This window comes from Microtus pennsylvanicus, chromosome 12, assembly GCF_037038515.1.
Source record: "Microtus pennsylvanicus isolate mMicPen1 chromosome 12, mMicPen1.hap1, whole genome shotgun sequence".
Lineage (NCBI taxonomy): Eukaryota > Metazoa > Chordata > Mammalia > Rodentia > Cricetidae > Microtus > Microtus pennsylvanicus.
The window spans coordinates 55,781,743-55,794,066 of NC_134590.1; the positions used below are offsets into that span (position 1 = coordinate 55,781,743).

The 12,324-nt window shown below is 38.3% G+C and overlaps 1 protein-coding gene across 3 annotated transcripts in view; it reads left to right on the plus strand.

Annotated features, from left to right (window-relative positions):
• Positions 1-6,313: 6,313 nt before the first annotated feature.
• Positions 6,314-12,324, plus strand: part of Rab28 (RAB28, member RAS oncogene family) — a 77,845-nt gene continuing 71,834 nt past the window's right edge. For all 3 annotated transcript variants that reach the window (XM_075943687.1, XM_075943686.1, XM_075943688.1), the window contains exons 1-2: positions 6,314-6,586; positions 10,724-10,820. In XM_075943687.1, coding sequence (XP_075799802.1) covers positions 6,512-6,586; positions 10,724-10,820 — 172 coding nt within the window. In that variant the 5' untranslated portion in view covers positions 6,314-6,511. The remainder of the gene's footprint in view (positions 6,587-10,723; positions 10,821-12,324) is intronic.

Consider the following 12,324-nt stretch of genomic DNA (forward strand, 5'->3'; position numbering starts at 1 on the left):
TCATGAAGGGGTGTTAAATTTTGTCAAATGCCTGTTCAGCATCTAATGAAATAATTATATGTTTTTTCTTTCAGATTTTTTTCTTTTTTCTTTTTTTTTTTTTTTGGTTTTTTGTTTTGGAGCCTGTCCTGGAACTAGCTCTTGTAGACCAGGCTGGTCTCGAACTCATAGAGATCCACCTGCCTCTTCCTCCTAAGTGCTTTCAGATTATTTATATTGTGGATTACGTTGATAGATTTTCATATGTTGGACCATCCCTGCATGTCGTGGATGAAGCCTATTTGATCATAATGGATGATTTTTTTTTATCTGTTCTTGGATTCAGTTTGCTAGTATTTTATTGAGAATTTTTGTATCCATGTTCATGAGATTGGTCTGTAATTCTCTTTCTTGGTTGAATCTTTGTGCAGTTTTGGTATCAGGGTAACTGTAGCCTCACAAAAAGTTTGCAATGATTCTTCTGTTTCTATTATATGGAGCACTTTGAGGACTATAGGTATTAACTCTTCTTGGAAGTTCTGGTAGAATTCTTCACTAAAACCATCTGGCCATTGGCTCTTTTTGGTTGGGAGGTTTTTGATAACAGCTTCTATTTTCGCACATTTTATAGGTCTATTTAAATTGCTCACATGGTCTTTATTTAATTTTGGTATATGGTATCTATTTATAAAATTGTCTATTTATTTTACATTTTACAATTTTGTGAAGTACAGATTTCTGTAGTAAGACCTAATGATTCTCTAAATTTTCTCAGTATCTGTTGTTATGTCCCTCTTCTCATTTCTGATTTTGCTAATTTGAATATTCTCTCTCTGCCTTTTGTTTATTTTGGATAAGGGTTTGTCAATCTTGTGATTTTCTCAAAGAAACAGCTCTTTGTTTCATTCTTTATATTGTTTTTTTTTTGTGTTTCTATTTTGTTGATTTTGGTCCTCAATTTGATTATTTCCTCTGTTCTACTCCTCCTGTGTGAGTCTGCTTATTTTTTTCCAGAGCTTTCAGAAGGCATGAGGAGGCCCTTGAGAGGCCACTGAGTAATGCCGTCAAAATAAAGCTTGGATGGCATTGGAGACACCATGATGCCAGAGGTGCCAGAGCTGTGCAGTATCTATCAAGGACAGCTGCATATAATGAACGGAATCTGTCCAAGAGAAAAAGGATACTGTAGGCAACAAAGTTGGAAGACCCATCTATGTTTTCTGATGTCAGATACGAAGCTACGGGATTTGGAGTTTGCCCTGCTGGGCTTCATTCTTCTTTTCCAGTATTTTTTCACTATGCCCCAATTCCTCCCTTATGAATACTGATATGTGTCTTTACGATTATAATAGGCGCAGTGATTTGGACAAGATGTTCCTCATGATTCTTGGGCTTTTGAATACTTGCTTTCCAGTTGGTGTCTGTTTAGGGAAGATTAGAAAATGTGGCCTTGATGGATGTGGCCTCTAAGGTTTCAGAAGGTTCATGGCATTCCTAATGTATTTTCTGTTTCCTGCTTATGGATCTAGATGTAAGTTTTTAGTTGCTGCTCCAATTACTAATCCTATGTATTTGTTCAGCCATCATAAATGCTAACTTTCTGGAACTGTTAGTCCAATTAAAATCTTTTTTTTCAGTTTACCATGGTCATGTTGTTTTATCATAGATCTAAAAAAGTAACTAACACAGTTCCATAGTTTAGCTCATGTTCTAAATCCAGGCTGACCCTGATCTCTTGAGCTTCTTTTTTTTTAAAAAAAAATATTTATTTATTATGTATACAATATTCTGTCTGTGTGTATGCCTGCAGGCAGAAGAGGGCAACAGACCTCATGACAGATGGTTGTGAGCCACCATGTGGTTGCTGGGAATTGAACTCAGGACCTTTAGAAGAGCAGGCAATACTCTTATCCCCTTAGCCATCTCTCCATCCCCTCTCTTGAGCTTCTTATATCTTTCTTCTGAGTGCTGGGATTGGAAGCATAAGACACTGATTAACTCACATATTTAAGACTAACTCGTAGGTATTGAATGTTAATAGCTATAGTTATAAATGGTGTCACCAAAAGTTGTGTTGCTCATTTGTGGCTCAAAGTTCACCCTGACTCCTTACTTAGTTGTTCTTCTATATTTTTCCTTCCAGGTGAATTTAGCACGACCTTGCTAATGTGAGAGTTAGGGAGGTTTTCACTGAAAACTAGTTAAATACAATTGTGTAGAAGTGACACTTTATAAAGGTAAACAAAACAATTGGTATATGTGAATATTGATGTATCAGTAGAGGTCACTGCCAGTGGCCATGTCAGAGGAGCAGTAGATGGCAATTGACTTCAGGTTATGCGCCCACCAGGAGGAAAATCCCTGACACGTGAATCTCAGATAGGTCCCAAGATCACAGACTCCAGAATGTCTTTTGTTTCTTCTGTGCCTTTACATGTTCGCTGCTGCCTTCTTTCTCCGGTATTTGGTATGGTGGGAATGGGTGTGGAAAGATCCCCACTACCTGTAGTGTAGTATATTTATCTCATTTAAATATCCCATTCTACTGTGCGTTTTCATCTGTGAATTATTTTGAAGATAATTTTTTCCTAAGGTGTACTGTCTAATTGATAATAATAATGTTAGTTTAAATAGAATTTTGATGATTGAAAAAAAATACAAGAAAGTGTCATACAGCTAGGGCCTGAGTTTTATCTAAGGAGCTGCATAGATTGAAGTTCAGGTCAATGGTTAGGGAAAACAGTTGAGTCTCAGGAGCCAGGCTGGCTTGACTTCTTTTCATCTCAGTGTTAGGAGATGTGTTCACAGGATTTGGAGTGCATCATAGCCAAAGCAAAGCTTTAAAACAACTCAAGGTTAAATTAGATGCTTTTGTTAAATAGCTTTGAGGTGAGAAAACCCAAGAAGACAATCTAAAGTTTTAAAAAGGCAGCATTTATAACTATAGCTATTGAGTGAGGAATCTTTTAAGGTCAGGGAAAAAGAACAAAACAACTGATACTCATTAGCTGATGTACCTTCCTTGCTAGGACTGGTTGATGACTAAAGGTGATTAGTCATTAAAAATGATTAATTCCTTATACCCATTTTTGCCTTCAATTTCCTGATATAAAAATCTATTGATGAGTGGGTATGAACCCTAAAATAGAGACGACTGTTTTTATGTGTAAAAGTTTTTTTTTGTGATTCCTTTAAGATTCTTTATAAGATTACCTTACAAAATAGTAATAAAGTGATTCTTTCTTTTAAAAACAGTATGCAGCCTTTCAACAAAAGAACTGGCCAAGAAGAATACTTTGCTTGCTTACTCTGTCAATCTATAACAAGTTGCTTGAGTATTAATGTATGTGGGTTCTGGGGACAACTTATTTTTTTGCCTGTAATATGTATAATGTTTAATCATGTAAGGTGAGAATAATGGTGAACTTCTGATTGTCGTCTCTACTTCTGAGTGCTGGGATCACATCTATGACATCATGTCTGGGTTTATGTGATATTGGAGATTGAACCCAAAGCTTCGTTTATACTGGGCAAGGACTCTACCAGCTGAGCTCTATCCCTAGATTCTATGTTTTTTTTTATGTTTACGGCAGAGATTCAGAGTATACAAGTCAGGAATGTGGTCATTATTTTGCCTCACACAACGTTTTCTCATTTTCTCCAAAACAATATTTTTGTGGACTTTAATCATGGGAGGTACATCTTTCAAACTATAAAATGTTTAAAAAAGAGAAAGGAAAGTTTTTGGCAACTACAGCTATATTAGAGGATGCCTAAGGGAAGCAATGTACTGAAAGGAATATTTATTTTGGCTCACGGTTGAAGAGGATCTTCATCCATCATGGCAGGAAAGGCATGGTGACATTCATGGTGGAGGGAGCACATTGAGGAGTCTCCTCAAAACATAGATCACATCAGGGTTTGAGTATAACGTTCAAAGGCCTGCCCTCAAGTCCTACTTTTTCCAGCCTGGTTTCATCTTCTGAAGGCTCCACAGATTTCAAAATAACTACGAGCTTGAGAGCAAGCACTTGAGCTTCTGGGAAATATTTCAGCTTCAAATTGCAATCATGACTATTAGGTTGTTCAGAATATAGCAGAAGTTCAGAAAGAAGGTACTTCCTTAATCCTAGCATGTGGGAGACAAGGCAGATGGAGCTCTCTGAGTTTAAGGCCAACATGACCTGTAAAAAACATGAGTTCCAGGACATCCAAGGGTAAATTAATGAGGCCTTCTCTAAAAATTTAAAAAAGAAAAAGAGTATGACAGGACACTACTTTCTAAAAATTATTTTACCTTCATTAGTGATGTTGAAATATTTGAGTATTCTTGCATTACCTATCCATAAGTTATCTTATTTTTTAACCCATCTGAAAAATTCTTGTTATTGACTATCAGTGTCTCTTTTTGTATGAGCTTCTTGTAACTGCTATAGCAAATTACCATAAACTTGCTAGTTGAAACTAACAAATCTGTTTGAAGTTGTGGGGACATAAGTTTTAAATCAGTGCCACAGGACTAAACTTGAGGTGTGGGTAATGTGTTCCCTCTGAAGGCTCCAGAAGAGAATTTGTTCTCTATCCTTGCCAGCTTCTCCTGGCCACTGGCATTCCTTGGTTTGTGGCTGCATCACTACCATCTCTGTTTTCATGGTTATATTGCCTTTTTGGTCTGAGCCAATGCAGAGTCCACTTTTCCCTTATAAGGACATAGGGGGATGAATTGAAATCCTACCAGGTAGTCTTCTCGTCACAAGATCTTTCATTCAATCATAGTTGAAAGTTGCTTCTTCTAAACAGATTAATATTTGCAGAGGAGGCCCCGGCAACGTTATCTGACCATTCTGTAGTCTACTAGACTTTTCCTTCAGACTAAGTTGCAAGGGACAGAGTGCTCATGGGTTTGGTCACTTCCGTGCCCTCCGTGCTTACAAGAGTTGTGAAGAAAATAACATTCACTAATACTTGACCAATTAAACATTATTGGTGTCACCTTAAATATCTTTAGAGTGGGGAGTTTGTGATTTAAGAACGCATGCATGATGCAGTCACGGCATTAGGATATAGTTAGTTGGAATTTCAGTGAGACAACTGGAGAGATTATTCTATGGACTAGGTCTTATCCCTCAGTAATCTAGGTGTTTCATGAATAAACACACTCCTTGTATGTGGCAGTGTTAAAATTGAGTTTGTACAAGCCCGAAAAGATGCATTAAAGTCTGCATTCGAGTTGCAAAAATTTCTGATTTCATAAAACGGCTGGGATTCTTCTCAAAACTTTTGACTTATTTTTGAAGGGGTGTAGTATGTGATCCTGTCATGAGTACTGTATCCGGGCATCCATGATGATATTTTTATATTTTGTGGATTACCTCTATTTTCCTTTAGATTGTTTCTTGGTAGTGTTCAAGGGTAATAGGTGTCCATACGAGAAGATCTTTACCCTTTTTACATTACGAAAAAAAATGATTTTAAGTTTTCAAACTCTCATTTAAACCCTCTCAATTTGTCACAGATTTTAAAAATACTGTTATAAGATAACGCAACTGAAGTTTCATTTTATATAGCAGCATTGACCTAGGGAACTTCGTACGCAAGAGTTTTCCTCCAGCAAACTACCCTTGTGAGATTCTGAAGGTGACAAAGAGTGCATGCTGATAGTGCTATGGAAAATTGTTTTGACTTCACGGGAACCCCAGAGTTCTCTGGACCACACTCTGGGTCTTGCAGCCTGAAGGTGAAGATTGTGTGGCCAGCAGGATGGTAATCAGTTCCCTCAGTTCTGCTTTACTGATGAACTTTGCAGTCTGCCTGTGAGAGGTTAAACTAGGACCCAGCACCAGAGCCCCAGGACACTCCAAAGCGACAACTACACGTCTTCTCTTTCCTTGAAAGCCTTAGCAACTTCCTTCTGCTCCACTGGACGGCCAACCACCTGGCCTAGGCTCAACCTCACCGGCAGGATGGATCCTGTGCGCGCGCAGCCCAAAGCGTCCCTCGCTGCCCAGAGACAGACCCCGCCCCTCCACGGCTCCTAGATTCCTGGCTTCCGTGGCAACCGAGCCTCACCATGACCCCGCCCCCTTGGACTAAATGACTCACATAAATTATGCTATCAGAAAAAAAGGACAGAGAGCAGAACGTCTGAGAGCTACTCTTCTCCAATGTGGATCTACATAGCTCGCAAGACCTGTTGCTTTTGTCTCCTAGCCAATGTCTCCCGCGACTACACCACGACACCCCCTGCATCTCCCGTTCTCCCCCCCATTAGCAGCCTGGTGGTCGGATCGGGGGCGGGGCGTAATGCGAGTGACGCACGGGGGCGGGGCTTTCTGGGGGCGGAGCCCCGCGGGGGTGGGGAGGAGGGCAAGATGGCGGTCGGTGAGTGATTCTGCCTGGGTTCCTTCAGGCTTGAGGAGACGCCGGGGCGGGGGTCCCGCTCGTCCTGCCTGCTGGCCGTCTCTCCCCCGCCCCCGGAGGCCTCCTCCTTTCCTTCCTCCAACTTGGAGGCGGGCCAGCATCCCCGGACACCATGTCAGACTCTGAGGAGGAGAGCCAGGACCGGCAACTGAAAATCGTCGTGCTGGGGGACGGCACCTCCGGGAAGGTCAGTCCTCGGGCAAACCCGGCGACCTGGGCTGCAGGAACCCTGGCGCGGCCAGGCAGGGCCGGCCCGTGGGGGAGCCGAGCGCTGTCCAGCGCCGCCTCCTGCTCAGCGGTCCCACCGACTTGGCCTGGCATGCCTTGGGCCGCGGCCTTCCTCGCGCCTGCGCCCTGCGCGCGTGCCCGGACGCCCGCCCGCCAGGCATGACCCACTCCTGGGGTGGGCCACTGCAAAAACAGACACAGGCCGTGACGATGCGCAGGCCGAGCGCGCTCCGTACACCATAGCTGCCCTTTCAGGGTCCCATCTCACTCTAGTTCCGCCCTCGGCACCTGTCAGTTCATTCAATGGGTGTTTCCCGAGCTCCCGCGGTGGGCGGGATGCCGGGGGTCGCGAGGACCCCTGCCTTCTTAACGTAGCCTTCTGCGACCGTTGGTTGCAGGAATGAATGGGCTCGTGCGGGAGAAAGCCCGCAGGCAGTTGGTCCCCTGTCTCCTAGGCTGGAGTTCATCACCAGAAGTTGGGAACTCCTGGAATGGGATAAACATTGTCTCATTGCCTGGTGGTACTCGGTACAGAGAGGGTCTCTAGGCGTCATCGAGGGCTGGGGTTTACCAAATAAAGCGATGCACCCTTGTCTGGGCACCCTCCCAGTAGTCGCTCCAGTTGAAACCACGACACTGTTGGGCAAGATAGTTATAGTTAGTTCTTCTGCGCAGCCAGACTTCTCATAGAAAACCTCCCTCCCGCATCAGTCACTGGTGTCGTTGGACCTGGTTTCTGTGGCGACGGCTTTTGCATCATTCCCGGAAGGAAACTGGGCATATGCGTTCGAGCTTTGGTGCTGAAATTTGGGTTCCTAGGGCCGCTGCGGAATGTTTAATTCTTCTGCAAAATTTTGGAGTCTTAATCCCGTCCTTGTTTTCCCAGGATACTTTGCTGTAGAGCGCTACCTCGAATAAAACAGTTCAATGTGATCATATTTTTGTGCAAAGAACAGAACTTGACTGCTTTTCTTTAGGAAGTGTATGAAATATTGTACACTTAAGCTTTTTGAAAAAGCAAATTGTTGCAAATCAGCATTGTTTCTAAACTTTCATTCCGCAAAAGGATTATTTTATGGGTTTCATTCTTAGCTTTTTTTTGAAGGCCACCTTGTGATTTTACCTCATAAACTCAGTTGCATTCATTGAACAACTGAGCTTACTTTTTTACATTTAAAACCATGACACTTCATAATACTAGTACATTATCTAAAAGACCCCCAAATTACCCAGTAAGTCAACATATTTTATTTATTTTTATATTTAAAATTTAAATATACCTCCTCCAATAAAAATAGTTAATATTTGGTCTTGTCTTTAAGGTTTTGATTATTTGTATCCCAATATTTATTTAATAAATGCTGAAATTTACTCATAGTTTTATATCTATATTTTAAAAATTTAGTCAGTCATAACTTTATTTTGCCTTTGTTGCTAGTTTAGTGTAATTAGTTTTTACTTGTTTACAGTTCTGTCCAGTGTTGAGCAATGTATTATTTCCCCCCTCTCTGTATGGTTGGGTTAGGGTTATCATTCTGCATTGAGGAGTGAGTGGTCTTCTGTTATGGTGCTCTGCCTCAGTCTTTGTCCTCTGATTAGAATGTCATAGCTTTTCTATGTCCTGCTATACTTTCTGAAATGAGCTGCTGAACTCTGCCTGGGGATCTGTTCAGCTCTAAGATTATTGACACCACCATTCTCATTGTTTAACTGTCCTTTCTTTTATGAAACTCAGCCTCGTTTTCATTCTTATTTGTATCCTGTTTAACTCTTCAACATTTTTCTAATGTTTGAACTATCAGTATTTTTGTAGCCATAGGCAGAAGCAAGAAAGAACAGCATTGGGAAAATAACAGTTTCTGGAAAAGATGTTTAGTATGTCCTTCTAGTATCATGTGTTGTTATTTTTTATGTCTTTCCTGGTCTGTTTTATATTTTCAATTTTCTTAAGATTTTTTGAAGCAAGCTTTCTTTTTGGTATCATAATAAATACAGCGCTATCTCAGTGTTAGTAAGTATATAGTTTGGCTAAAAAATATTTCCAAAATCAACACAAATACCCTATATGTATGTACATCAGTAATGAAATAAAAATGTCTCAGCTATGGTAGCCGGTTGTTCACTTTAAGAAGAGTATTTATGCAGTGTCGTGGCAAGTCACTGAATATGAGTAATGGCAGTGAGGGTAAAGAACTGGAGAGGAAGGAAGTGCCTCCGACAGATCCAGTCGATCCTTGTAGGAGAATGTGAGGCGGTTTGAGAACCTACATGAACACTATATATGGCTCATAACCTAGTTTGTTATTTTCAACTTCAAAATCATGTGATTTTGAGGCTTTATGTTTGCCTCAGATTTTTTATCTGAAGGCAGGGCTTTTAAATCTGGAAATTTTGTTCTCAAGGAAAATTTTCCAAATATATATTTTATTAGTAAATGAAGTATTAGTTTTCATTATTTCATTTTTCAAATAAAATTTGCTTTGTTATTTTCCTTCCCTGGCTTTGTGCTTTCCCGCTTGCACTTGAGTCCATTTCTGAATGTTAATGAATATAAAAATCATAAAATTTCTTAATCTTAAATGAAAGTGAAAAAATACTTCAAATAAAATTATGCTGTTACATGTGCCTTGTTTTTCCTTGGCTTTTAAATATTTAACCATTCATATGTGAAACATTTGAGATACTTACAGTACTGTAGGTAATGGTATTTTTCTCTAGACCTCTGAGCACCAGGCTCAATGGAATAATTAAACTTGACTGAAAACCAAAAGATCTTTAAAAAACAAATACTTACCTCTTTTATTCTGGTTTTTCATTTTGTTACTGCTACATACTTCAATGAAAACATAGTGAGTTTATTTATAAATGTCTGGTTGAATGTCTTACATATGGGATTGATTAATCAATATTTGATGCAAAATCTTAGACATTTATTGTAATTACATTATTGGAATATTAAAGAGTTTGGAGTTAGCATCTGCAAATTGTCCTTTGTGGGAAAAATATGGTCCTTGTATTAAAGAAATTTAACTCACCTTGCTAAAAGTACTTGAAATATGACCATGTATTACTTAGAACTTCTGTTCTCTTTTCATAGTTAATTATAATGTGCTATCTTGTAGTTTTTGTTATTTTACTAGTTGACTTCAAACTTTAACTTTTAAAATAAAACAAGTTTTGTTGTTCTCTCTCTCTCTCTCTCTCTCTCTCTCTCTCTCTCTCTCTCTCTCTCTCTCTCTCTCCTCTCTCTCTCTCTCTCTCTTTCTCTCTCTCTAGTCTGAAAGCCTGCCTCTAAGCTTAAAGCTTCCTTTCTCTCCTTTGGGGTAGACTTTTGAGTAAAAGTGTGCATTCGAAACATTTCCTTTTGAGTTTGGAGTTATTTTAGTTGTTACTAGAAGTATTTTGTGCGCTGATAAGAAATGGCTCTCTAAAGAAAGCCCTGGAGTTATACTACCTGTGACTTTGTAGCACTGTTTTTAGATAGAGAATAATATTTTACCTGCTTCCTGCTAATCTCATAATACTAACTTTTTATTTAAATTGTACATACTATCATGACAATTCTGTATAGTTATTTTACTCTCTAAGTATAGAGAAAAATGAACACAATGTTTCTTATAGGAAAACTGAAAGGTTCTACAAGTAGCTTTCTCTTCCCTAATCTGTACTTCTTATTATTAGCTAATGGTCCAACTATCCTCAGACATTTAACCTTAGAAGGAAACTTTAAAGAGTTCTCTGAAAGTCTTGTTGAAACAATTTGTAAAAGTTTGATCTTAATCATATTGTTGCTTTAGTTGTATTTTCAATTTTCAGAGTCTAATTTCCATCAAGGAGGAGCTTGATGTCAGGGGACTTAATGAGCTCTAACTGATTAGATTAGTCTATTGTTTTCACTGCTGGTTGTAGGCAAGTGGTGTGTTCCTGGTGAGAGTGTCTCTCTACCTTTTTAACTGATTTAGAGCTACTGAAGGTTGTTTGGTAATTAATTACTATATAAATCTTAGGATTACTTAATAAGCTTTGTGATGGTCTTATGTTTATATTTTTAAGCAAATAAATTAATTTCTCTATTCTGTACATCCATTTTTTTTAGACCTCCTTAGCTACGTGTTTTGCTCAAGAGACTTTTGGGAAACAGTACAAGCAGACTGTAGGACTGGATTTCTTTTTGAGAAGGATTACCTTACCAGGTGAGAGACTGTAAAACCTATGAGATTGCTTAAGTCTCACTCACAGGACAACCTTTCTAGGTATGAAACTCAAAACCTTACCTGTGTGAGGTTACATAGTCTCATAGGAATATGTACAGCAAATTCACTATCATTAGCATTAGTATGAGAATATATTGTCCATGGGGTAACAAAAAGTTTATACATTCTCCTCCATTGCTGTTACTGGCAACTATGCAGTTTTCTTTTCTGAGTATAAACAATAGTTGCTCATAAAATTCCAAAAGGGCTTTTCAAAAATTAAATGCTATACATTTCTTGACAGCTATTGTATTAATTAAATGTGAAAAAATTGGGAAGGATTTAAAAATAATTATTTTGATTAGTTTCTGCTTTAGTTTTTTTTGTTTGGAACTTGGAACAGAAGTATAATGTAGCTATGGAACTTCTGTGCTCTAATATGTGAATGCTGTTTTATGCAAGGCAGCATGAAATTGCTGGCATTTAATAGACCACTAAAATTTAGGGTCCCTAGGCACTCATAAAAATACAGTTTGAGCATTCACGATGTTTCAGTTCACCATGCAAAGAAACTATTTAGATGCCAGTTGCAGCACATTTTGTGGGAAATACAGGGAAATAATAACACAAAAAGAGTAGTTTATGTTTTAGGTTAGTTTCTGAACAATTAAAGCTTTAAAATGTATCCATTCAATTTCAGTGATTAAATGACATGTTTCAAATATTTTATTAAAAATAGTTATCTTGATTCATTTTATAAACCATAACCCTTCTTTCTGTAAATTAAGTGGTTGCCCTTGTAATATCAGATTCCTATACTGAAATGTGAATGAGTTTCAGTACTATTGGAATTAGTTTCTCTCTCAAATGCCCCATCTATTGTTAACTTCCTATGGAAATTATAGAGTTTTGGGTTATTGGAGATATTCTTTCTATCTCATTACTATCCCTGATATATTTTGTGATGGTTTATGTTTGGATCTCAATTTAAAATGGGTTAAGTGATACTACATGAGAAAAAAAATTTATTTTTCACTATTATTATTCAGATGGTTAATGAGAAGCATATGTATAGTTTGTTCTTTGTTTTATTTATATATATTTTTTATGTATTCAAGATTGAAATACCATTTTAGCTGCACATTCGGAACAGTTGCTAGTAGAATATACACATAGGTTATGCTGCATGCATATGAAAATAGATTTGTGCAAGTCTGTCTTAGTGATGCTGGTTATTGGATACAGAAAGCCTCAATATAATACTTTGTTATCAGCTATTTTGTTGGGATGGTTATATAGTCAAAGCACCAACTTTTCTCATTAATTTTGTTAAAATTTTTATTTTTTTTAGTTGAAATGCTGAAATAAAGGAACAAAAACTTACCCAAATATTAATATTATAAACATTAATTAATGGACATTTTATTTATATGATATTTGTGATGATTTCTGAACTGCTGCACAAGTTACCAGCTCAAAAATTGACTACTTTGTAAAATATTGT